The sequence below is a fragment of the Sceloporus occidentalis genome, unplaced genomic scaffold (assembly GCF_023333645.1).
Source record: "Sceloporus occidentalis isolate IW3139 unplaced genomic scaffold, rSceOcc1.0.p SCAF_123, whole genome shotgun sequence".
Lineage (NCBI taxonomy): Eukaryota > Metazoa > Chordata > Lepidosauria > Squamata > Phrynosomatidae > Sceloporus > Sceloporus occidentalis.
This window is the reverse complement of record NW_028317103.1, coordinates 655,009-682,500: the sequence shown is the minus strand read 5'-3', so window position 1 is coordinate 682,500 and position 27,492 is coordinate 655,009. Positions and strand designations below refer to the sequence as shown.

The 27,492-nt window shown below is 41.2% G+C and overlaps 1 protein-coding gene across 1 annotated transcript in view; it reads right to left on the bottom strand.

Moving 5' to 3' along the window:
• LOC149282082 (vesicle transport protein SFT2A-like) overlaps window positions 1-13,475 on the bottom strand; it is an 84,634-nt gene extending 71,159 nt beyond the window's left edge. The window contains exons 1-3 of the mRNA XM_089498621.1: window positions 13,413-13,475; window positions 5,773-5,859; window positions 2,834-2,916 (exon numbers count right to left, since the gene is read on the bottom strand). Of these exons, the coding sequence (XP_089354747.1) occupies window positions 2,834-2,916; window positions 5,773-5,859; window positions 13,413-13,475 (233 nt within the window). The remainder of the gene's footprint in view (window positions 1-2,833; window positions 2,917-5,772; window positions 5,860-13,412) is intronic.
• Window positions 13,476-27,492: the final 14,017 nt, after the last annotated feature.

The window sequence follows — 27,492 nt, the reverse complement described above, 5'->3', positions numbered from 1 at the left end:
TTAGAGTTGCAGTCCCATCATACCTAATGTAAAACTGTAACGGCTTTGTATAAAGTAATGTACACCTTATAGTATGTATGTGCTGGGAAAATATGGAAAATCTAAATAAATTAGGTATTTCTGAAATCAGGACACCTCAATTGATAAATCTGGATGGAATTTTCTGTCTCTTTACCTAATTTTGTGAGGATTCAGAGGGAAAATGAAAAAAAACTTAGATTTTTTTTTTCTAATTTTTGCCAGTTTTTACTAAATTTCTAATTCTAAATTTTCAGCTAATCATCCAACTATGGTATCAAAAGAAAGCTCTATCTCTCCTTGAAAAAACAATATATAGTTTATATGGGTACACTATTCACAGGAAAAGAGAATCATCGCTGAACCGACATAGCGCAAAAATGGCAAAATTGCTCCAGGCTTTGAGGTACCAAAAACCCCTGGGACTGAAGGGGTTAAACCAGTCTGCCCATTCTTCTCTGACATCAATAAGGCATTTTTGTCCACATGACTGCCGCTCACTGGATATTTTCTCTTTTTCAGACCATCCTCTATAAACCCTAGAGATGGTGGTGTGAGAAAACCCCAGTAGATCAGCAGTTTCCGACCAGCCTGCCTGGCAACCATGCCACGTTCAAATTTACTTATATCCTCTTTCTTCCCCATTCTAAAGCTTGGTTTGAACTTCAGCAAGTTGTCTTGACCTACATGCCTTGTGATTGGCTGATTATCTATTTGTGTTAACAAGCAATTGAACAGGTGTACCTAATGAAGTGGCCAGAGCCTCAACATCCCTGTTTAAACAACACCATTTATGCGAAGAAAGCGACCTTTGATTGCTTCCAAAGCTTATTTAACCCCTTCGTGACAAAGGCTGATTTTACTTTTTGTACCCTTCGTGACAATGGCCGTTTACTGAACCCACACACATTAGATATTGTTTTTTTCAGGACAAGAAGGGCTTTCTTTAGATGACATTGTTTTGATTGTATCATATTATTATTAAAAAAAGTATAAAATATGTTGAAAAATCTTTTACTCATCTATAAAAAGGTAATAAAAAAACCTGCTAAATAGATTCTACTATTTGTCCTGAGTTTAGAAATACCCAATGTTTTTATGTTTTTTTGCTTTTTTCTGCACGTTATGGAGCAATAAGTACAGGTAGCGTTTTGCTATTTCAAAGCCATTTTTTCCAAATCTGGTAATTCTTTCCCCCATGTGCCATTTCGTGTATCTTTGAACCCGGCCAATGCAATTTACCCCATCAAGTCATATATTTTTGAAAACTAGACAGCCCAGGGTATTCCAAATGCTAGTATTTTAACCCTTTCCAAGCACTTATTCTACCATCAGCCTTTGACAAACTTGATGGTAGTAATTTTTTTTGCATTTGTTTTTTCACACACATTTTACTTCAGGTATGAATAAACAGGTTCTGGTGTATGTCACTATCATAAAACACCCCAATATGTGTTTAGCAACATCTCCTGAGTACAGCGATACCTCACATGAATGATTTTGCCTGGCTGTTTGGGGGCAAAAGGGCCACATTTGGGGCATGCACATTTTTCAATGTTGAACTTTGGCATTCGGGGATCCACTGCCCATGCCCTATTTGGTACATCTTTGAGCCGGGCCATTTCAGTGTGCCCAATAAAGCCATATATTTTTGAAAACTAGAAACCCCAGGGTATTTCAAATGCTAGTATTTTAACTCTTTGCATGCACACATTTCACCACCAGCATTTTTTCAAAGTTTGCAGTAGTATTTTTGTGTGTGTATTTTTCCCACACACACCTACTTTATGTATGAATTTACAGCTCCTGGTATATGCCGCTGTCATACGACACCCCAATATGTGTTCAGCAACATCTCCTGAGTACAGTGATACCCCACATGCATGGGTTTGTCATTTTTTGGGGGAACTAAAAGGCCACATTTGGTACGTGTGCATTTTTCTAATTGGAAATTAGATGTGTGGCCATAAAAAGTATGGGGGATGTTGACGCCCCGGGGAGGGGCCAGAGACCGGTAATTGTCATCAAGGGGTTAATACCATAATGTGGCAGGCACGTCATCTGGCGTTAACCTGACCTTTTTTTCCCGTGACATGCCTGGCACGTCATTGGTCGTTAATGGGTTAATGTGGGATGGTTCTTTTTAGTCAGCCGTTTCCCATTTCTTTGATTAGGGCTCCTTAAGGGATATCTCACCAGCAGTGTACTTTTCACGGGCACCCTTTCTCCTTCTTTTCTGAAGGAATGGTCAGGGTTCATTTATCTTTTAGCCCTTCCCTTCTTTATAATGAGATAACTCCAAATTATTTATATGGCTGAGATAGCCGTTTTACTCCTTATAGGGACATCTATATCCGATTTTCTATTTTTTATCAAACCATTATTAGGGTCTTATGGAAGTTCCCTCTGACCAATCAGCAGAGCTTTTAGATATTTATCAGATATAATTGATTAATCTCCAAGGCAAAAAAAAAAACTATAAATAAAAAATTAGACATCACCTAGATTTGCAAAGGATAAAAAGATCATCTTCATATGGATATTTACATATTGGAGAGAGTTCCAAGGATGGATGCCTAAATGGTAAATGGCTTGTAGGATAAATGATATCAGGGAAGACTAAGGTATCTTAATTTGTATATCTTGGAAAAAAGCAGGTTTCGGCATTGACATTAAGCCATTACAGCAACACTATCTGGGAGAATTGTCAATTGTCGTCAACAGGATGTTTTTCTGTGTGACCTGTCATAAAGGGGTTAAACTAGTTCTAGCTTTCAAATATACAGTTTACAATCAAGTTCAGATTCTTACTTACCTGCACAGAGCAGCAATATTTCCTAGAGTGTAGAATACTGCAAACAGCTTAGATCCATTTGGAACCCAAAGCAGTACACTGCCCTATTTTATAAACAGAGAGTCAAGTTAATATAAAACACGATTCTTGCAACACCACCGAATGGACAGAAAAAAAATCAGCTTTGAATATTTGGTGTCTGAGAGTTTTCAAGCCGACAATAATAGGGCTTATACACTAAAGCGGGAGTTGGCATGCACAATGAAGGTCCATTCCGGGTAGGTACACCTAGCAAGAAGGTCTGAGATGATCTGGTATAATTCATAGTTTAATCAGTGACCCTCATCCAAAATCATTTCGTAGAAGCCGCCTACTGAGGTTGGACCTTTACAAAGTGGACTACTCACCATGCATGTAGTGATGGCTGTGAGTTGAAAAGGCAACGCCTATAAAACTATCCCTCCAACTTTAGCTTCAGAATAGACAAAATCTACTTGACAAGTCAACAGTGCAAATATAATGCAGTTTTCCAACAAATGCCTTATCTGTTATATACACACACACATTATATATATACACACACACACACATTATATATATACACACATATACACACACACACACACATATATAAATATACATGCGCGCGCGCGCGCGCGCGCACACACACACACACACACACACACACACACACACACACACACCTAGGGTTACATTTAGGTGACAATCCTATTTGCAGCTTACACTTTTTAAAAGAGAAACCTATACATTGTATTTTTTTCAGGACAATATATTTATGCATACCCAATTCAATGTTAACTTGTTTTTTGTTTTGTTTTTTATTTTAAATGGGGATGACATCACCATCACCGATGCCTTCAGGTTAACAGGGATCAAGTTTTCCCCCCACAAAGCTGGCCTTATAATGTTAGATTATTATAATGTTACATTAGATTAGATGGCCCCTTTTTTTACCCATGATAACAAGCAGTCATATGAGGGATCTTAATTTAATGTTTTCATTGCTATTAAACCTTATTACCTTAGGTGTTAAGATTGTCCTCTGATACCCCTGTCACTCATATGATTGTTCCTGTTCATCTGTCCTGTCTACGGGGTCAATTTTCACAGAGGCTTTCCTGGATTCCGAAGCTGCGGTTAACTGTCGACTCTGCGTTCTGCAAGCAGTCTCATTCCCACGCTCCCGAGAAGTACTCCTGTACTCCTTGATGCCGTTGATGGCAGGCCTCTCCACCCTGCTCAGGTGTCAGGATCCCCGCAGGAATCCCCAACACAGCCACCCAAATATCAGCTCTCTCTGAGAAAAAAGGTCCCACGTCTCGTCCGCTGCTCCCTCCCCCTCTGCCCGCATGGTCTCTTCTGGGCGCGCGTGCTCTCACCAAACTTTATACGTTCCCCGACACAGACAGCGGAGAACGCGTGCGAGTGACGTCAGCCCGTTTTCCTTGCCGATTCTTCGTGTAGCAGACCCCGGCTATTCCTAAGGCTTGCTAACTCTCCGTGTACCAGACCCCGTTATCCTCCGCCACCTTACATAGGCTCAGTTATTATGTAAGGCAGCAGAGGATGACGCCTGAAAATGCAGGTGGAGTCCGGGATGCAGGCAACGCAACCGCTACTAATCAATAACAAACGATAGCCAGGATCTGGTACACGAAGAGTCAGCAAGCCTTAGGACAGGGCTTGACAAATTTGTTGTGAATCTAGGCGCCAGCTAAAAAAGTTAGGAGCCAGGATTTTTTTTTTTTTTAAACTAACAGTTGGTTAGGAGTGATCTGATCACCATCAGCCCAATACTAAACTCACAGCGTTTGACCTGGAAGCACCCTGGACTTTGAGGTCAGTGCTGTTTTTTGGGGGGTTTTTTAAAAAAAAATTAACTCTTTCAATGCCGATGTTCCATTGGACCACAGCATTGACTGATATCTAGTCCCCACAAGCTTGTGGGGACAAATGTTAACCCTTGCAATGCCACGAATGTGTCATACACAATTGTGGCATTGAAGGGGTTAACACTACACTGTCGCTCTCATGGAGCGATCGGGCAGCGGGTGAGGGTTGGGGCTGGTCTCCACACTCATGTGGAGACCGAAGAACCCTCTCTCCCATGTCCCTGAAGCTGCCTCGGGGGGGGTCTCTGATGACTGCTGCAGGCTTCCATGCCTACAGAAGTCATCTAAGGGCTTGTGGGGGCTCGTTTTTGCTGTTGCTGGTCTGCCTTAACACCAAGTTGTCAAAGGTGGGGAAAGGAAATCAAGTAATATGTGAAAAATCAAGATGTTGCTGTCTTTGTACACTACTATTGTAAATGAGCAGATCTGCTTAAACATACGTAGCTATTAAGTCCATGCTATAAAGTTTTGCTTTGTTCCAGATGGCTGTATCTTTGATAAGACACTAAATCAATTTAAGGAAACAGACGTCCAATTAAATCAGATCACTAATCGGTTCAAGGAGATTCCAGCCAAATAGATTATTATAGTGCAATACAAAGCAAAATAGGCAAAAGTGAACTATAAGGCAGTGGTAAGAAACCCATAATTAGTACCATTAAGTGTACACAATTAGTTCCTCATAATTAAAAGTGAATAAAACACAATAGGATTGCTAGTATGGTACTGAGAAAGTAGACACGGTATTAACTGCATAATACTTGAAAATGGCAGTCAAAGATCTAGGAAGTTAGGTGCAAAGCTTATAGAGCAGCCCTAATAATTTCTGTTTGTAGCCAGGTATTATTATAGGGGTGTCTAATTTGATTGTAGTCAATCAACTTTATGCGAGATCCAGTTTGGCCAAAATCTTTGCAAAGAAAAGACTTCTGGACCTCCCTATTTGGACTGAGCTGTAGGATGGTGTCCTCTATTTCAAATTTTAAAAAATGGCAGCACTCTTATGCCTAGCAGGCACATTTTAAACAAAGCGTAAAAAATACTTACAAGAATAGAAAACCCAACTCCGCAAGCAAAGCATATTGCAAACCACTTTACACGAGTGCTAAAACTGAGTGCAGTTGAATCCAGAACCTAAACAAAACAAAAATATATAAATTAATTTTATTCAAACGTTTAAAAAAAGAGAACCCATTACTTTTACTTGGAGACCAACAATTTCATAAACAAGCTATGTTATTTTAAAGGAACACAAGATGGGACTAGGTCCAATTATATGTAACTAGATAATTTCTCCACCATAAAATATGCATGAAGTAGTCTCATAATGTAGGTATACATTAATTCTGCCAAACATGGAGAACTTTTATATTAAATTGTGTTTATTTAACCATTTACATGGACAATAAAAAAAAAAAGTCAATAGGCTTCGGATATTTGTATACTTTACCTTTCAGGATCCTTATGGCAAGCATGAAAAGAATAAATACATTTATGTTTGTTGAATTTTATTAGAAATCTATCACAGTTGATTACAAACAAAAAGGGTTAAAGTGCCCAACAATTTACCCTAATCCTTCAATATAAACATAACAAGCCTCAAATACAGTTGCCTGAAAAATAATTTAACCAAAACCTAATATTAGTTAACCCCTTCTTTACTGGAGGTGCTTTGTGCCCCAAAACCTGAAATTTTCAGAATTTTTATATGTTGCCTCAACCATGATTCTCTTTTTTTAATTTTTCATGCACCCACACAAAATTAGTTTTTTTTTTCCAAGGACGTTCTTTTTAGATGTATAGTCCAACACTTAGTATGAATAATCCACTAAATGGCATATTAATAAAAAAAAAATTAACCCTTTTTGTTTTTTTACTGGATGACCCCACCCTTATAAAATCTCAGGACGGATATGAAATGAAGAAAGGAAAACAGAAATCAAAACTACCTTAAATTGATGGGATGAGTTTCAAAGGTTGCAGATATCATCTGGGATAAGACCACATCCAAGTCTATAGTAGAAACATTTAGCATTCTCCAAGCTTTAATTCTAGAAATGCCCAAATGTCGAATGGATGATCTGCCTAAAAAACAAACACTCACCCCGCACAAATTTCTGGATCTTAAGCAATTCTTTCCTCAAGAAATTACAGGACTAGAGCAAAGTCTCTGGGGGACTAACCCCTAGCCTGGCATCATTAGGAAAAATATATTGGCATACATGAGACGCAACTTGCTTATGGCCTTTTAGAAGCTGCTTGATACAGTGGACATCTTCTCTGAGAAAAGGCTTCTAAAGCTGTTGGCTGGGTGTAAATAGGTGCGTCCACACATAATATAGGACCAAAAGTATCTTATATTTAAAGAATTCTGATATCATGTGTAAATTATAAGGTAAACAGTAAAAAAAAAACTACCGTATGTGCTCGATTATAAGACTAGGTTTAAGATTATAACCCCTCGTTTTATAATCAGGGTCGTTTTATAATCAGACCTCAAATAGGTCTGACTATGAGACTAAGATCCAGATCCCCCACAGGGCTGCAGGGGACCTGGATCCTCTCGTCTTATGCTCCCCCCAAACTTACCGGTGCTTCGGACTCCTCGATGTGTGTAGCCGGGGCAGCGTGTAGACATCTACACGATTCGCGTAGACAACTTCCGCTGCAGCCGGAAGGAGGTGCGGTAAGCAGCGGGGGTTGTCTGCGTCCATCGCGCAGACCTTCCCTGGCTGTCAGTGAGGAGAGTTCCGGTGCGGGGAATTCTCTCTGACAGCCGGGGAAGGTCTGCGCGATGGACGCAGACAACCCCCGCTGCAGCGGAAGTTGTCTACGCGAATCGCGTAGACGTCTACACGCTGCCTCGACTACACACCGGGGAATCCGAAGCACCGGTAAGTTTGGGGGGGTAAATGGGGGGCATAAGGCATTTCTGTAGGCAGAGTGCTCTATGAAATTCCTTTTAATCCCCTTAATGCCACTCTGCCTTCAGAAATGCCTTTTAACCCTCTATACGCCACTCTGCCTCCTGAAATGCCTTATACCTCCCTATATGCCACTCTGGCATTTAGGAGGTCAAAAGGCATATTATGGGGCAGAGTGGCATATAGGGGTATAAGGCAATTCTGGAGGCAGAGTGGCACATAGGGGGTCAAAAGGCTTATAAAAGGAAATAAAAACAAAATATTTTTCTCAGTCATAGCTTTTATTTAAAAAAAAATAGTTTACATAGTTTACATGAATTAAAATGTATTAGTAAAACTTTTTTCCTATAGGCTCGTCTTATATTCAGGCTCTTTTTCCCTAAATTAATATTAAGATTTTGGGAGGGTCGTGTTATAATCCGGGTCGTCTTATAAATCGAGCAAATACGGTATATATTGCCTTGCATCACAAACCAGTTTTTAACCCCTTAGCGACCTTTGACGATTCAGGGCCGTCACGCACAAACGGTCTGTTAAAGACCTTAATGGTCCTGAACCGTCATTCAATTAAATAAGCATAGAAAGTGATCAACGATTGCTTTTCCTCGCGTAAACGCTTAAATGTCGAGGCATTCAGTAACGCCGAGATCAGCATCAGGGGCCATGTCTGGTCCCTCCCCGGGGCGTCAACATCCGCCATACACGGTTTTAAAAGATCACCTTCTAAACTTCAATCAGCGACACCAAACACCCACCCCAGGACGCGTCGTGACCGCTCTGGAGAGCGGTCACAACCTCCACTGCAAGTGATTCTGCCACTCGCAAGATGGTGGCGTCCTTTATAAAAAATAATAAAAGTTTAAAAGAATCCTCAGGAGAGTCTCTCCAGACCCTCCTGAGAATCTGGCTCCACTTGCAGGTTGAATACAGGTACTGCATTCAACCATGCAAGTCAAAGGAGCACAGCTTTCTAATCACAATGTGATTAGTAAAATATTCAAAAATGAAAAAAAACATGAAAAAAAAAGTTGCTAAAAAGAATAAAATAAAATAGTTTATTATTTTGAGCAAGTGCTAAAATTAGCACTTTATCTTCTCAAAAATCTCGACATAGAAAGAGTTAAAATAAAAGCATTTCAAATACCCAAGGGGTGTCTAATTTAATAAAAAATAAATGGTTTGATGGGGTAAATTGGAGTGGCCGGGCTCAAAGCCGGGCATAGCCACAGACTGACCAAAATGGAGAGAAAAAAAAAAAGCGCACTTCCCAAATGTGGCATTTTAAATCCCAAACAACTCGACAAACCCATGCATGTGGGGTATCACTGCACTCGGGAGATGTTGCTGAACACATTTTTTTAAATTACTATTACAAAGTTTGACAAAGTGTGGTTGTATAATTAGTGCATGGAAAGGGTTAAAATACCAGCATCTGAAATACCCTGGGGTGTCTAGTTTTTAAAAATATATGGTTTGATGGGGATAAATTGAGTTAACCGGCTTCAAAGATGTTCCAAAGAAGAGACAGAGGCAGAATGTACTTATTGCCCTATAACTTACAAAAAACATAAAAACATTGGGTATTTCTAAACTCAGGACAAATAGTAGAATCTATTTAGCTAGTTTTTTTTTTTACTTCCTTTTGTAGGCGAGTAAAAGATTTTTCAAATAAAAGTCATAAAAGGTTTTTTTTTCAAAATTTCACCATGTTTTCTTTTTCTTTTTTTTTTTTTATAGTAAATAAGAAGATATGATCAAAACAATGGTATCTGAAGAAAGCCCATCTTGTCCTGAAAAAAACCAATATATAACTTGTGTGGGTACACTAAATGGGCGAGGAGAAAATTACAGATGAACACAAGCACTGCAAAAGTGTTAAAACAGCCTTGGTCCCAAAGGGTACAAAAGTAAAAAATAAGCTTGGTCCTTAAGAGGTTAAAAGATATAAAAGAACTTACTGAAAAAAAATAAACACATGGGAGGTGGAGACAACCTGTGCCATCATGGGATTATACAAGTTTCCTTGCCATCCCTGGTGGCACAGTGGAGACATAAAAGAGAAAAAATAAAAAGATGGTTAACACTGAAACACTGTTTGGAGGACTTCGTGCCCAAAGGTGGCATCACTGGCAGAATGAAGATCCAAGCAGTTTTGAATATCTGGTCAGGACTACTAACATCTTTTGGCCCAGAAAGTTGCTTTAGCTCTAGTGGAATGAGCTGTAAGATTCTGGAAGAAAAAGGAGATAGCAGATTCTCCTAAAAGACCAGAAGGATCATTGGAATATTAAGGACTGTGCCAAGGTCCCACAACAGTATCTTAGAAGGTGTTTTAAGGCGGATTCTGCAAATAGCCTTTATGTATCTTAACACAGCTCTGTCGTGCCAGATCTGAAGGCTGCAATATGTTCTTTGGCAAACAATCTTGTAAAAGATCTTAATAGACTGACAATTGCAAGGAGATTTTGTGAGCTTGACACCAGGATAACTTGTGCCATACTGATAAAAAGTAACTCTTACCACTCAGGTAAACAGGGTGTGTATGACAGAGCCAGAAAAACTTCTGGAAAGGTAAATACGCCTCTCAACTTTGACACTGTTAGATGAAACTGGTTGCGGGATGGATGTCAAACAGGACCCTGAAGGAGATTTGGTCTCTGAGGTGATCTGATGGGAGTTTGAAAGAGATAGGCGTAGAAGTATCAAAAACCAAACTATTTCCCTTCTGTATCCTTGTTGAAACAGGGGTCCCGAATTGTTCTCAGCATAGGCTGATGAATCTGGGATCAAGCAGGAGGTTTGGGAGTAGAATAATCATCCCTTTTTGTACCACAAAAGGAAGGAATCTTTTCAATCCTTTGTTCTTGAAATCTAAGGTTTGACCAAAAGGGATGAGAAAAACTCTGAATCTTTGGCGGTTGTTTCCTCTGGGGCAACTACTTTTGGCCCCTTAGAAAACATTAAAGCAGGGAATCCAATTCAGGTCCAAAATGAAGTTTTGTGCTCGCCCAAGAGTTTTGGCACAGGGAGGGTCAATGCTGGTTCTTGTAGATTGCCTTCAGGAATCATTGGTTACTAGTATGCACAGTTGCTATAGTCACAATGTTCCATGACATTACAGGTTTTAAAGGGGTTTAAGCCATCATGCACAACACATGAGATGTTCTGTAGCCACCTAAACCTCAATCACTTATTTAAACTACTGACCAAGCGCCTTCTGATATCTTAGAAGGTGTTTTAAGGCGGATTCTGCAAATAGCCTTTATGTATCTTAACACAGCTCTGTCGTGCCAGATCTGAAGGCTGCAATATGTTCTTTGGCAAACAATCTTGTAAAAGATCTTAATAGACTGACAATTGCAAGGAGATTTTGTGAGCTTGACACCAGGATAACTTGTGCCATACTGATAAAAAGTAACTCTTACCACTCAGGTAAACAGGGTGTGTATGACAGAGCCAGAAAAACTTCTGGAAAGGTAAATACGCCTCTCAACTTTGACACTGTTAGATGAAACTGGTTGCGGGATGGATGTCAAACAGGACCCTGAAGGAGATTTGGTCTCTGAGGTGATCTGATGGGAGTTTGAAAGAGATAGGCGTAGAAGTATCAAAAACCAAACTATTTCCCTTCTGTATCCTTGTTGAAACAGGGGTCCCGAATTGTTCTCAGCATAGGCTGATGAATCTGGGATCAAGCAGGAGGTTTGGGAGTAGAATAATCATCCCTATTTGTACCACAAAAGGAAGGAATCTTTTCAATCCTTTGTTCTTGAAATCTAAGGTTTGACCAAAAGGGATGAGAAAAACTCTGAATCTTTGGCGGTTGTTTCCTCTGGGGCAACTACTTTTGGCCCCTTAGAAAACATTAAAGCAGGGAATCCAATTCAGGTCCAAAATGAAGTTTTGTGCTCGCCCAAGAGTTTTGGCACAGGGAGGGTCAATGCTGGTTCTTGTAGATTGCCTTCAGGAATCATTGGTTACTAGTATGCACAGTTGCTATAGTCACAATGTTCCATGACATTACAGGTTTTAAAGGGGTTTAAGCCATCATGCACAACACATGAGATGTTCTGTAGCCACCTAAACCTCAATCACTTATTTAAACTACTGACCAAGCGCCTAATTCTAATGAAGGTTAACCGGAGGAAACTCATCTCTTTCTTTTTTCTTCACCAAGTTAAGACTGGAACTACTTAGATATGCAAGTGTGCAACCCCCCCCCCCCCCCCCTCATTTTGGTCAGTCTGGCCAATGCCCGATCTTTTGAACCCTGCCCCTCCAATTTACCCCATCAAACCATTCATTTTTTGTAAGCATGTAGACACCCCCTGGGTATTTGAAATGCTTTCCATGTCAGGATTTTTGGGAAGATACAGCGCCAATTTTAGCAATGTCTTATCTTAAAAAAAAAAATAAAAAAAAATATATATAATATTAAATAATTTAACTTTCAACTTTTAGTGTCACTGTTGGGGAAGTGTGTGATGTAATGTCTGATGTCATTAGTAAAAAGCACATGGAGGAGCCAATTACAATTTAAAAGAACTTTATCTTGTACTGCCAACCTTTTTTCCCATTTATGTATGAAAATCCATTTGGCATTAACAAAGGTTTTTCAATACTCAAGTCATAATATGAAGTCATGCTAATCTACTTGCATGTAAGAAATATGATGAGGTGTCCAATAACTCTTTTAAATCTTTTAAAACCTTCATTTTATTTTACAATAAATGAAGACTTCATAATTCACAAGAATTGTCTGTGTTCTGTTGTTTACTACAGAAAGCATGATAATGAGTCAAAGTGTCTAGTTTATTGGGTGAGATAAAATAGCTACAACTGGCTAATGCAGCTACTCTAAAAATATTTTTACTGTGATGCTATTAATATAGCATTTTGGTGGGGGTTTATGCAATACCATGAACTACTGTAGTGGCCCTTCTTTTAATCCTCTCAATATTTCTTTTTTAGCCCCAATACCTTTTGCTAGCATCACTACACAACCTGACCACCTTTAAACATTTTGGAATAATGACCACACTATAGTTTTCTTCTGACGTATTTGTCAAAGTACCACGACGTTTGGACTGGGGTGGTAGCAAAAAAAAGCTAGAGCCAGTCATAAAACAGAGACTTATTATTCCAAGGAACATAGACTAAACCCACTGGGATGGCCAAATAAGGATAAGCCCACCAAGGCTGAAATAAAGGGCATAACAAATCCATGAATATAGACTTCAAAAAGCAGACCGATATCTATGGGCATTTTCAGCCCAATAGGCCGATGCTTCCAATATTAACTTTCTATTGTAAACTTCAGTCAAGATGTGTTGCAGGGGTTTCATGACTCTGTGTCTGACAACATGATTTACTAGTTTCTATATTTCAATGTACCAATCGTAAAGTAGTTTAAATAGAAGTATGAAGGCTATGTGTTTTTTTGGTTCAAACACTGGCAACCTAGATCAGTCCAATTTTCATGCACACTGTTACATACAGTACATACTCAACGAATGCACGAATCAGGAAGAGCAGATCGGGCGTTACAATGAGGCTCTCCTCATATCAAGATAACCATATGACGAGGTCAATTTAAGAGAGTTTTCTAATACACAGAAATAAGCATGCATCTTAAAGAAGGGTAGTAACAGCCCGCCATTCCACAATAATTCGTTCATACATCATTCGCATGTTTACATGGGTTGGAAACTATAATCAGAGTTTTAATAACCATAACCAATTAAGCTTAGTTGGAAACGATACCTGAGTTGTTAACCCCTGTTCTTCGTCTTCACGGCCGCTTAAAACTCGGCGAAGCTTATCCATGTTCTCGGTTAAACAGTATCAAACTTTATTAGACCCTCCGCCTACTATTTAATAGGTGAACCAACACCTTCCGCTAGACACTTCTTTTCTCGTTATATACCACTTAGTATGCGAATAGTGACTTCACCCAAGTAAAACAACTTGACAACGCAGTGTCGCGGCTCTAATTTGCACACCCAAAGCCAGCCTTTTACTGTAATTCACGCGATACCAAGATCATGTGACTGTTTTCCTTCGAGCTGTACACAAAAGAGATAAACCAAGCACATGATTATTGTCTCTATTGTAACGGTAATTTTGGTAGAAAAGGTCTAGCACCTTCCCCAATAACTTTGATATTGTCTTAACCGTGGTCTTCGCCATAACTGTATAATTTACAAATGTGATTTTTTTAGGGATTCCCTTTTTCTACTCTAATCAAGGTCTCGAAACTGTCCATCCTAAAAAGGCTGCCGTCGTTATTTTGTATGCTTTCAGAATGTTTTGACTGTTGCAATCCTAAGAATCGTCATAACTTGTATGTAAATAATCGAGCATGTACTCTTGAAGCGATGCTGAATTCATTTAAGTCAGGTTCTTTGCCCAGCTTCTTATTCAAAGCAAAAAGAAAAGTGCTATAAATAAGTTCCACAATAATGATAATTTTGTATAACACAAGCACTGCAACAGCTCCACAATGCATGTACACTGCAAACATGTCTGAAATTATTGGCATGACTTTACATAACTTTTGAATAAGTAACTGAACATTATGAGGTTAAAACCCATTGGGTCACCCGTATTAAGTAACGGATACGAATGCCAACTCATAAACGTAAAACCCATCTGATTTCAGCCTGGCCTAAATACGGTTTTGCCCACATAAAATGTGGAGTCTTACACAACCTGGAAACTGGGGCCGTCATCTAATATGTCTCAGTTGACACTGATAGTCTGTAACCCGTCTTTTCGTCTTATTTCCTTCCAATGCTTGGCTATTCTTTGAGCTACTGAAGGGCAATTTCTATGTATACGTTTCTGGTTCAGTCTGGACAACGCGGCTTCTGAAGGGCAATTTCTATGTATACTGTGACAGAATAATACAAGGCCCCAAGGTACTCAGAGATGGCTCCAGCCTGGCTGTCAAACAAAGATAGCACAGACAGGAACTCCATTGTTTAATTAATCCCATCAATAGGATTGCTACCAGGGTATTAAAGGTTGGGTTGTCTACATGTACCTGTTTATCAATGTTGATTTATGTTAATGAGTTCTGTGGCTATATGAGTCTGTTTTACAATAATAAAACTGTTCATTCCTGCTGTACTCAATTCAACGTAGTTGTGTCTACTTATTGGGTACACATAGCAGAGTTCCAAGGTGTGCATGCTGGCTGGTGCTGGAAGTGATTCCGGTGACAACAGGAGGATACTGGGTGATCTCTGGGAGTTACTACAGCTCTCTTGGTGAACCCGTTACATATATGTTTCTGGTTCAATCTGGACAACGCGGGTTCGAGTGCGTCTAACATTAGCAAGATGTATTGTATAGCGAGAGGTATTAGCAGTTGAAAGAGGGAAGTGCTCATGCCGTTGTACAGATCACTGGTGAGACCTCACTTGGAGTATTGTGTACAGTTCTATACAGGGGCGTAACTAGACGCCTCAGGGCCCGGGTGCGAGAATCTGTTAAGGGCCCCCTCACCCCCCCCAAAAAAACATGATTTTTACCCAACAATTTTTTTTCAACTAATTCAACAAATTCAATTTACATATTGAATCATAATCAAAGAAAAAGGGGCGCATGTACAAAGGGCATAATCCAGGGGTGTCCAAGTTTTTTCTGCAGTGGGCCACTTCATCAGAATTGTATACGTGCGCGGGCTGCACTCATTTTTCACTGTGACAAAAAATATGGCCTTTAATAAAATATGCAGATTAAAATAAAGTAAAATGACACAAAACCTTTACTCTTCCTCTCACTGATTTCTGGGCCTTGAAAGTTTTGCGACTACAAATTCAGGATTCCCTAGATTTATTCTAGGGATGAACTAAAATGAAAATTCTGGACCAAAACATTCAGGGTTCACTTAGCCAAAACCGAAAATGACCCCCACCTTTAAAAATAATAATAAAAACTCACATGTTTAATAAAAGTAGGTAACACGCAATTGGACAAAATTAGCAATATGACTTGGCATGATAGGAGTGTGATTGCTGTTAGCCTAGGCAACCAGTAAATGCTGGTACCTAGGCATGATGGGACTGTGCTCGCTGTGATTGCTGTTAGCAATCACACTCCTATCATGCCAAGTCAGCCAGTACATGCTGGTACAGGGTGGCTGTAAGTTATGTGCAGACCCCATACTGCTGGCAGTATCACTACACAAGGGGGGCAGCTAGCTAGGTTTCAGCATGTACTGGCTGACTTGGCATGATAGGAGTGTGATTGCTAACAGCAATCACAGTCCCATCATGCCTAGGTTCCAGCACTTACACATCCATCCAGTAAATGCTGGAACCTAGGCATTATGGGACTGTGATTGCTGTTAGCAATCACACTCTTATCATGCCAAGTCAGCCAGTACATGCTGGTACAGGGTGGCTGTAAGTGCAGACCCCATACTGCTGGCATTATCACTACACAAGGGGGGCAGCTGGCCAGGTTTCAGCATGTACTGGCTGACTTGGCATGATAGGAGTGTGATTGCTAACAGCAATCACAGTCCCATCATGCCTAGGTTCCAGCACTTACACATCCATGCTATCACACACACACACTCATTTATTCATATAATCATTAATTCACAGATTCATTCCCTCAATCACACACTCATTCAAACACCCTCCCCACCCCCTTACCTGTACTGCAGCTCCCTCGATGCCGCTCACAGACTTCAGCAGGGGGCGCGGCCTCCCTCTGCCTTCTCTGCTAAAGCACAGAGGAAGTAGGAAGTCACGTGAACTCCGCTTCCTCCGTGCTGTCCAGAAGACCCTCCCACAAGTAAGTAGCAGGGCTTGAGGTGCGGCTCGTGTAAGATCGGTTGCCCTGGCTGCCGATCTTACGCGGGCCGCACCTCGAGGTCTCGCGGGCCGCATTTGGCCCGCGGGCCGCATTTGGCCCGCGGGCCGCATGTTGGACGCCCCTGCCTTATTTAAAAAAAAAATAACGTAAAAAAAAAAAGATTTCGGGCGGCCCCTTGGCTTGGGCCCCCCTGCCGCCGGGGCCCGGTCGCAGTCGCGACCCCTGCGACCCCGGTAGATCCGCCACTGGTTCTATATCCAGAAGGATATAGAAATGTTGGAGAAAGTTCAGAGAAGGGCTACTAAAATGGTTTATGGATTACAAGATACACCTTACCAGGACAGGTTAAAGCAGGGGCGTCCAACATGCGGCCCGCGGGCCAAATGCGGCCCGTGAGACCTTGAGGTGCGGCCCGCGTAAGATCGGCAGCCAGGGCAACCGATCTTACGCGAGCCGCACCTCAAGCCCTGCTACTTACTTGTGGGAGGGTCTTCTGGACTGCACAGAGGAAGCGGAGTTCACGTGACATCCTACTTCCTCTGTGCTTTAGCAGAGAAGGCAGAGGGAGGCCGCGCCCCCTGCTGAAGTCTGTGAGCGGCATCGAGGAGCTGCAGTGCAGGTAAGGGGGTGGGGAGGGTGTTTGAATGAGTGTGTGTGATTGAGGGAATGAATCTGTGAATGAATGATTATATGAATAAATGAGTGTGTGTGTGTGTGATAGCATGGATGTGTAAGTGCTGGAACCTAGGCATGATGGGACTGTGATTGCTGTTAGCAATCACACTCCTATCATGCCAAGTCAGCCAGTACATGCTGAAACCTGACCAGCTGCCCCCCTTGTGTAGTGATGCTGCCAGCAGTATGGGGTCTGCACTTACAGCCACCCTGTACCAGCATGTACTGGCTGACTTGGCATGATAGGAGTGTGATTGCTAACAGCAATCACAGTCCCGTCATGCCTAGGTTCCAGCATTTACTGGATGGATGTGTAAGTGCTGGAACCTAGGCATGATGGGACTGTGACTACTGTTAGCAATCACACTCCTATCATGCCAAGTCAGCCAGTACATGCTGAAACCTAGCTAGCTGCCCCCCTTGTGTAGTGATGCTGCCAGCAGTATGGGGTCTGCACATCACTTACAGCCACCCTGTACAGTCCCATCATGCCTAGGTACCAGCATTTACTGGTTGCCTGGGTATGATAGGAGTGTGATTGCTGTTAGCAATCACACTCCTATCATGCCAAGTCATATTGCTAATTTTGTCCAATTTTGTCCTGAATTTGTAGTCGCAAAACTTTCAAGGCCCAGAAATCAGTGAGAGGAAGAGTAAAGGTTTTGTGTCATTTTACTTTATTTTAATCTGCATATTTTATTAAAGGCCATATTTTTTGTCACAGTGAAAAATGAGTGCGGCCCGCGCACGTATACAATTCTGATGAAGTGGCCCACTGCAGAAAAAACTTGGACACCCCTGGGTTAAAGGATCTTAACCTATATAGCCTGGAAGAAATACATGACAGGGAGGATATGATAGAACCATTTACATACTTAAAAGGAGAAATACTACCACAACAAGAGGACATAGCCATAAGCTAGAGGGGCAAAGGTTTAATGGTAACATCAGAAAATATTACTTTACGGAAAGGGTAGTGGACGCATGGAATAGCCTTCCAACAGAAGTGGTAGCTGTTAATACAGTAAAGGCATTTAAGCAAGCATAGGATAGGCATATGGCCAAGCTAGATATAGGATAAGGGCAGGTACTAAAAGAAAGTACTCAGAGATTGGGCAGACTGGATGGGCCTACTGTATCTGCCGTCACTTTCTATGTTTCTAAGACTGGAAGATTTGGGTGTCAATTGCTCTGGACAACACTTCAAAAGTTTTCTTCTGGGTAGTGGGTCAAATCTTGTGGGTGCAATCTTGGTGCTGGGGCAAGTGCTTATGTGCATAATATAGGTGCTGGACAAGTCCTATGCGTGCATCTGTGTGATCTATGCTTGCAATTTAGGGGTTTCCATGCTTTTTTTTATTTGATCTTCTCATCAGAAGCAAGTACTTGGCAAATCAAAGGGGCAGAGGATACCCGAGTTCCAAGTCTTCTTCAGGTAAAATACACGTGAGTTTATCAAGGAAGGGGTTCTACTTCAGCTGTCTGGGGTGAAGAAAAATAAATTGATGGTGCCTGATGGAATACACCCCAAGTTATTAAAAGAGCATAGTAGTGTACTAGCAAAACCATTAACGGATTTATTTAACCAATCATTGTTAATGGGAATTGTCCCAGAATAAATTAGAAAATGTTGTGCCCGAGGAAAGGCAATAGGGAGGAGTCTGGCAATCTGGCACCTACAAGCCTGTAAGTCTTACATCAGTTGTAGGGAAATTAATGGAAACTATGTTAAAGGACAGAATTGTTGAACATCTAAAGTCACATGGGTTTCAAAATAAAAAAAACAACATGGGTTTACTTCAGGAAGATCATTCAAAACTAATCTTATTGATTTTTTTGATTAGGTGACTAAGATAATCGATCAAGGTGGTGCAGTAGACATTGCGTATCTAGATTTCAGTAAGGCTTTTGCCAGTGTCACACATAGAAGACTTTTAAATAAACTGCAATCTCTGAGTTTGGATTCTAATATTGTTGAATGGATTAGATACTGGCTGAATGACAGACAACAGAGGGTTGGAGTATATATTCGCAACAAGGTTGTGTCACCAGTAGGGTACCTCAAGGATCTGTACTTGGACTCATTCTATTTAATCCCTTAATGACAAAGCCCGTACATGTACAGGCTCAAAATGCATTGTTTTCAATGGGTTTAGGGACCGCCCATTGTCCTTAAGGGGTTAATATTTGTATTAGTGAGATTGCAGAAGATCTTGATGGTAAGGCTAAAATAGATATAAAATAAGACCATGGACTAAGGAAAGTATTCAAAGGTTAGGGAGATTAGACGAGTTGTTACCTGCCATCACGTCCTATGTTTCTAAGATTAAAAAAGTTTTTTCTTCCTCCAGGAAAAGTCAGTGACAGACCAACCCATTTTGTCCATTAATGGTTTCTAGGTATGTCATAGATTTCTTTGCCGTTCCTGAGACAAGTGCCTCATCCACTTTATTTCCAGTCGACGCATGTGAATTTAATGCACTTTATTCTCCAGGGTTTGTCGGCAGTATTTTTTTTTTGTAAAAAAGAAAGATGACTGCTATCGACTGGTTATGAATCTGAAAGGGTTAAAAAAAATCGGTTTCTTACCACCAATATAAAATAGAAGGTATAGGGGCGTGGCTTGGGCAGCAATGGAGCAAGACGCATAGTACAATAGCTCCTCCAGCCTTGCAGCACAATCACCTAATATACCTCATTATTACCAACATTTTTCACCTAACCGACGGATTTTCGTCTAGAGATGTCTATACACAGGTATAAGACATCTTCCAACGCAGTTCCTGCGTTCTTTAAGCCGAAATCGAGAAGAAAGACTCCAGCCCGCGGGATTCTGCCTTCCAAAGATGGTGACGATTACTCTGATGTCTCACAGGGCCTGGAGTCATCTCTCCCTCCAACATCTTCATCTGCATCAATTGAAGAACCTGAAAATTAGTATGTCATAATTTCTACTATGAAAATGCTCCTAGAGGACATGCAACACAAATTTAAGTCCCACATGATGTACACGAGTTGGGGGAGAGAACAAATCATCTTGAAGAGAAAATTGAGGAATTCGCCACAGCGCATAACACAGTAGCGGATACTTGCATCACCCTCCAAGCTCCACTGGACGCTTTGCTAGTTAAACAGAGAGCTTGAGAGGAAGAATAGTGTACGGATTTACTGTATCCCTGAACATACCACAGCGGACAGCCTATTTCCTTATGCCCATACTGATTCGAGCAATACTCACCTTACCGGAGTCAGAAGAGGTTCGAATCGATCGCATCCACAGACTCCCTTGCCCCAAATCACTTAGCATCGCAGTTCCGCACAATATAATTCTCTGTATATATTCTACTACCTAAAAGACCAGTTTATGGCCAGGTTTAGACAAGGTCGAAACATCCCAGAGCAATATCAGCGCCTCAGTTTTTTGCAACAAAGGAAATCATATGCCGTTATTACTTCGATTCTCGGGGACCATAAAATCCCATTTAGATGGTGTCACGGAGCTGAATAGTCCGACCGACTACCTCTTCTGATTTGTGCTCCCTCAGCCTGGGACAACACACTATTTCCCCGGTTTCCCAGTCACTAACTGAGACTCGGTGTAGGGTATAAAAACTGCTTTATTTTTCACACATATGGCTGGATATAGCCAGCAAAGCACACATTAACATAAACCAAGATATTGGGATACAATGGGTACACAACCGCCCCCTTAATCTGCCTCCCAGAGGCAATAGGGTCAGTAACAGGATTAAGGTTGTCTGATGAGATGATATATCTATGGGGTTAGACACAGAAGTCTTTACAAAGCCAGGGCCCATGGTCGGTAGGTAGGAGGCTGGCTCTCAGGCCTCTCCAGTGGCCCTAGTGATGGAGGGTTCCATCACAGATGGGGCTTTTCTACTCGTCTTCTAATCAACAGAAATTGAGCTATAACCACAATTTGATCCCTGGAGGACAGGAAAGAGTTAATTTCTAAATGAGGTTTCGTTGCCACATCAGCTGCGACCCGAGGCGTATCTACCGAAAATAGCGCCTATGGCAAGCACTGAATTTGCGCCCCTGTCCAAATATCTAAAACCCATTTATTAGCCCCTGCTGCCCATATATATATATAAATATCAGTCCCTGCTGCCGATAGCAGGTATAGATCAACACACAAACCCAGATCAATTGAAATTCACTTGTGATCTCAGCACTGAAGGTATATATCAAATAAACAGAATCAGACATATTAACCCTGTATTTGCAGGTATACATAAATAATGTATGGAAACATAGCATAGCAGATATGGATCTACAGAATAACACAAAAACCCAGCTTTGCAGGTATAGATCAATTGGAATTCACATAAAAACACGGCATTAAAAGGTATATTTAAAACCCCCTAAATTACAGACATAGATCACAGGTTGCACACCCCAAAGTCAGCCCTGGCATCCACACTGCCCGCATAGAACCTGACCAGCACCCAAATTACACACACATAAGATTTGCCATCTTTGTCCCCAAATAGCCCAGCACAAGTCAACTTTGTCCCCAAACAGTCCGGCCTATGCCATCTTTGCCACATATACACCTTGCCTGTGCCATCTTGGTCCCCAAGGCTCAAACCTCCTGCTAGTGCCATCTTTGCCCTTCCACAATTATCCATCTATGATACACACAAACACTTTTACAGTCACTCACTACTTTACACTTTAATTCAGACAACTCATCCACACATTAACTCATGCTCTCCCTCATTCACACAACTCATCCACACATTAACTCATGCTCTCCCTCATTCAGACAATTCATCCACACATTAACTCATGCTCTCCCTCATTCAGACAATTCATCCACACATTAATGCATGCTCTCCCTCATTCAGACAATTCATCCACACATTAACGCATGCTCTCCCTCATTCAGACAATTCATCCACACATTAACTCATGCTCTCCCTTATCACTCTCTAACCCCTCTCCCTCCCTTATCACTCTCTAACCCCTCTCCTTCCCTTATCACTCTCTAACCCCTCTCCCTCCCTTATCACTCCCTAAGCCCTCTCTCTCTCCCTTATCACTTTCTAACCCCTCTCCCCCTTTGTATTTCTCACCTTGAGGTCCAGCAACGGGAGCACGAGGCTTCTGTCTTCTTCCACTGCTGCGGTGCCTGCTGCTTCACTGCTGAGCGCCGTAATATGACGTCATATTTCGGCACTCAGCAGTGAAGCAGCGGCCACTCGCTGGTGCCGGCACCGGGACGGAGGCAGAGGCCTCGTGGAGGAGAATGAGGGGTGCAGAGCGGTTGCTCGGCGCCCCTGTCTCTCCTCTGCATCAAAAAAAAAAAGACAGCATTTAAAAGCCGCTCGCTGGTGCCGGCACCGGGACGGAGGCAGAGGCCTCATGGAGGAGAATGAGGGGCGCCGAGCGGTTGCTAGGCGCCCCTCTCTCTCCTCCGCATCAAAAAAAAGACGGCGTTTGAAAGCCGTTCACTGGCGCCCCTTTCAAATGGCGCCTATGGCAGGAGCCATAGGTGCCATACCCTAGATACGCCTCTGGCTGCGACTGATCACAGGGCTATGGATTCACGACAACCACCCTTGCTGAAACTATCACTCGAATGGTCTACAATCAACACTACATCTTTGGATACTCGTCACAAATGAGTTTGCAGTATGTACTGGGTTAATTTTCACTGCTGACTCTCTGCTTCCACTGTGATGCGAGTCACCTCAGAAATTGGATTACACTCTATATTACAAATGGTTGCTATGCTCATTCCAGATGATTTTCTTTTTGCTCTTTTCTGATGGCTACTATTAATCTATTATCACTTAATGTTAATGGGCTCAACACACCCCATAAGAGACTTCTCTATTCAGAATCCAAAAAGTTGAAAGCACAAATAGTGTGCGTGTAAGAAATGCACTTCAAACTAAATCAAATTCCCAAATTTTTCTATAATGACTTTCCATGGCAATTCCATTCCTCAGCTAAGTGTAAGATTGTGGGGGTTTCAATTTTTCTTTCTAAGCAAGTTTGTTTTACCATAGACAAAAAAACGGTTGACTCACAGGGGCATTCTCTGTGGGGATTTGAACGATGTTTTAGATCTGTCCTTAGATTGTTCAGCTACCCTGAGGGGTAAGCACCAGTGGCGTCGCTACAGGGGGGCAATTGCCCCCCCTAGGTTATTCCTTGCCCCCCCTGTTGCCCTCCCGCCGAATTTGTAATCACCCAGGACAGTCCTTGACTGCTAACGACGGCATGGTGCCGTCGCTAGCAGTCCCAGTCAGGTGCTAACGACGGCACCATGCCGTCACTAGCACTATCTTACCTTGATGGAGGTCTGTGGACCTCCATCACCACCTACCCCGGCGATCTGCCCTTCACACAGAAGGGCATCACCGGGGCCACCTGATCTGCCCGGTGACGTCTCGCGCAATGACGCGATGATGTCACAGCGCAACTTTATTAACAACTGACAATTGTCAGTTAAAGAGGTATGGGGGCATGCTGCTTAGATGCCTGTATCTCAGGCATCTAAGCAGCTACATACCCCCAACATATACCATTGGAATAAAAAATATTAAGTTAAAAAAATAAAAATGTAAAAAAAATTATTTGGGGGTCTCTAAAGGCAGATAAAAAAAGATCAAAATTGCCTAGAGACCCCCAAATTAAATTATTTAAACATAAACTACTTTAACTTTAAAAAAAAAAAAAAAAGTTTAAGTATTCTAGCTAAATGATCACTGTGGTAGCCAATGTTACCACAGCGATCATATAGCTGTAAAAAGTCACATTCCCTTTTTAAAAATGGCCGATACTAATTTTTAATCCTATGATCCCTTTGATCATGGGGTTAAATTTAGCCAACGGTAGATGGAGGCAATTTTTGAAATCCTGATGAACTGCAAATATTATTAAAATCAGCCATTTAGCCTGTGCGGTACGTGCGTAACCATCTCATCCCTGGAGCGCCTTGCATTTTTACTGCAAAACTTATTTTTGCTGTAAAAGTGATTTTTTTTTTCTCCCTTTACCATCATTTCTTTGGGATTGTAAGGGAAAAGAATGGTGTGTGCTACTGTGAGTAAATGTATGGAAAGAATGGCGTGTGCTTCTGTAAGTGAATGGAGATGTGAAAGGCGTGTGAATGATCAGTAATTGGGGTTGAAGCCTTGACGTGGCATTACTGCTCACGTGGGAAGTTAAATTATGGCACAAAAAGTACACATTTGCAAAAACGACATCCCTTGGCGCATCAAATGAGGGGCTGCATGTGTTTCTAGTACAAACCTGGAGTGCGCAAGACACAAATGAACATGTCGCTATGGTTAGAAAAAACATATTTTCAAACCAAAGCGACATATTCCATCATTATTTGTGCACTCAACTTTTGTCCTAGAAATACATGTAGCCCCTCATTTGAAGCTCCAAGGGGTGTAGTTTCTTAAAATGGATGAATTGTCTGAATGAGGGAGAGCATGAGTTAATATGTGGATGATTTGTCTGAATGAGGGAGAGCATGAGTTAATGTGATTGTGTGTATCATAGATGTATAATTGTGGAAGGGCAAAGATGGCACTAGCAGGATGTTTGAGCCTTGGGGAACAAGATGGCACAGGCAGGGTGTATATGGGACAAAGATGGCAAATCTTATGTGTGTTATCTGGGTGCTGGCCAGGTTCTATGTGGGCAGCGTGGTTGGGGTGTGCAACCTGTGATCTATCCCTGTAATTTAGGGGGTTTTAAATATACCTTTAATGCCGTGTTTTTATGTGAATTCCAATTGATCTGTACCTGCAAAGCTTGGATTTTGTGTTAATCTGTAGATCCATATATGCTATGCTATGTTTCCATACATTATTTATGTATACCTGCAAATACAGGGTTTGTCTTGTCTTGTTCAGTTGATTAATACCTGCAATGCTGTTTCCATGTATTGATTTGATCTATACCTGCGATGCTACGTTTCATATATTATTATTGTATACCTGCAAATACAGGATTTGTATGTCTGATTCTGTTTATTTGATATATACCTTCAGTGCTGAGATCACAAGTGAATTTCAATTGATCTATACATGCAAAGCTGGGTTTGTGTGTTAATGTGTTGATCTATACCTGCTATCGGCAGCAGGGTCTAATATTTATATATATATATTTATATATATATCGGCAGCAGGGACTAATATTAGGCCCTGAAATCATTTAGTGGAAAAGTTAAGGTATTGTGTTGTTTAAAGGATTTCAAGGATTAGTCGTACTAAGCTTCAGGCTTCCCATGTTGAATGATCAAGTATTGTATTGTCCAATAACAAAAGTATCATTCCATAGCACATTACTTTTGGCAATATATATATATATATATATATATATGTGTGTGTGTGTTTTTTCAGTGGTATGATTTAATGGTGGAAATTATTAATGCCCCCCCAGTTTGACTGTGGTATCTTGTGTGCCCCCCCTATATATTGTTTCTAGAGTCGCCACTGGTAAGCACCATAGTCAGTCCAAACAACTAGGGTCTAAATTAACAACACTGTTACATTCATTCCAACTATACGATGTTTGGCGTCTTCGCCATCCTTCAGAAAAAGATTACTCCTTCTATCCAGCTGCACATAAGTCATACACCAGAATAGATGTTATATTTCTAGACAAAACTTTATTACAATCAATTCAAGAATGTTCAATAGGTCTTATTACTTGTTCTGATCATGCCCCTATTTATATTGCCTTTAAGGTGGCTCACTCATTTGTAGGCAAAGGTGCATGGCATTTGAACAACAATCTTATCCTAGATTAAGGCATTAAGGTGCAAATCCAAACAGATTTAGCTTTATACTTTAAAGCAGTGGTTCTCAACCCGTGTATCCTCAGGACCCACATTTGTCTTTGGTCATTAAGTCGCAACCCAAAAATAATTTCATTTTCCATAAAACAACTTGTGCAGTATTCCACATATATATATATATATATATATATATATCCACTTACAGTAAACAAACAGTAATCACAGTGCTAGTGAAAATTGTGCAATAATTACTGCGCTAGTGAAATGAAAGTGCCATTGAGGCAAAAACACAATAAATAAATCACAATAAATAAATAAACAGTCATTGAAAAATATGAGGTAGAACTAATAGGAAAACTGGGGATGCTTTTTGCTTTTGAGGAGTGTCTCAAAGTCTGGGGCGATGGTAGACAAAGCAACTCTGAGGTCATATTCAATGTCCATTTGGTTTCTATGCTTTAACTGAACCAGAGTTGAGAAGCCACTCTCACAAAGATAAGTTGTGCTGAATGGTAGTAAAACTTTGATGGCATGGGTTGAGATGGAAGGAATTTTTAGCATCTGATCGCATGAAAGCTCTACAAGCTGACTCTCTTTGTTGCTTGGCAATATAAAGCTTTCCAAATAAATTCCAAAGGCATCGCGTATCCAGCTGTCATCCCTGTGCTGCTCTGGGAAGTAGTCTTTAAAACGTTCCTGCAGCTTTGTGATATGTGCTACTATAGTGTTCTTCAGTTCATTTCTGTGGAGTCCAGGTGTGTAAGCTCATGACATATCAAATCTCTCTTTGGAAACATGACTTGTCCACAATGCCATTTTCTTTTTGAAAGCCTCGATTTTTTTTGTGCAAAAATATTGCGTCCCTTCCCTTGCATAGACACATTTAATGTGTTCAGCTGCACAAACACATCTGCAAGATAAGCAACTTGTGCAAGCCACATGTCACTGTTAAACAGATCGGCAAGAGTCGAGTTGCACTCTGAGAGGAAGGCTGAGATTTCCGTTCTCGGTTCATATAAACGTGAGAGAACTTTGCCCCTGGAAACCCAGCGCACCTCCACATGATAGAGCAACTGTACATGTTCACTGCTTCTAAAAACACCTGGCATACTTGGCACTCCATTTAATGTAGTTCACCACTTTGACAGCATCTTTCAAAGTTTCATGAAGCACTGGCACCACATCCTTGGCTGCTAATGCCTCACTATGCAAAAAACAATGGTTCCAAACCACATTTGGTGCCTTTTCAAGAATTCTCTTCACCACCCCTGAGTGTTTTCCAGCCATGCAGGCTGCACCATCGGTTGTGATTCCGACACACAGGCACACCGAACCCAAGTATGAATCCAAAGTACTGAAAATGTCCTCTGCAGTAGTAGACATTACTGGAGAGAAACTATTCTTGAAAGTCTCCTTCCCACACATGCCTCACATAAACCAGTAAAATGGCATGATTCACGGCATCCGTGGATTCATCCATTTGTAATGAATAGTATTTGTTAGTGTTGATGCGAGCTGTGGTCTGTTGTTTTATGTCACCTGACATTTCTT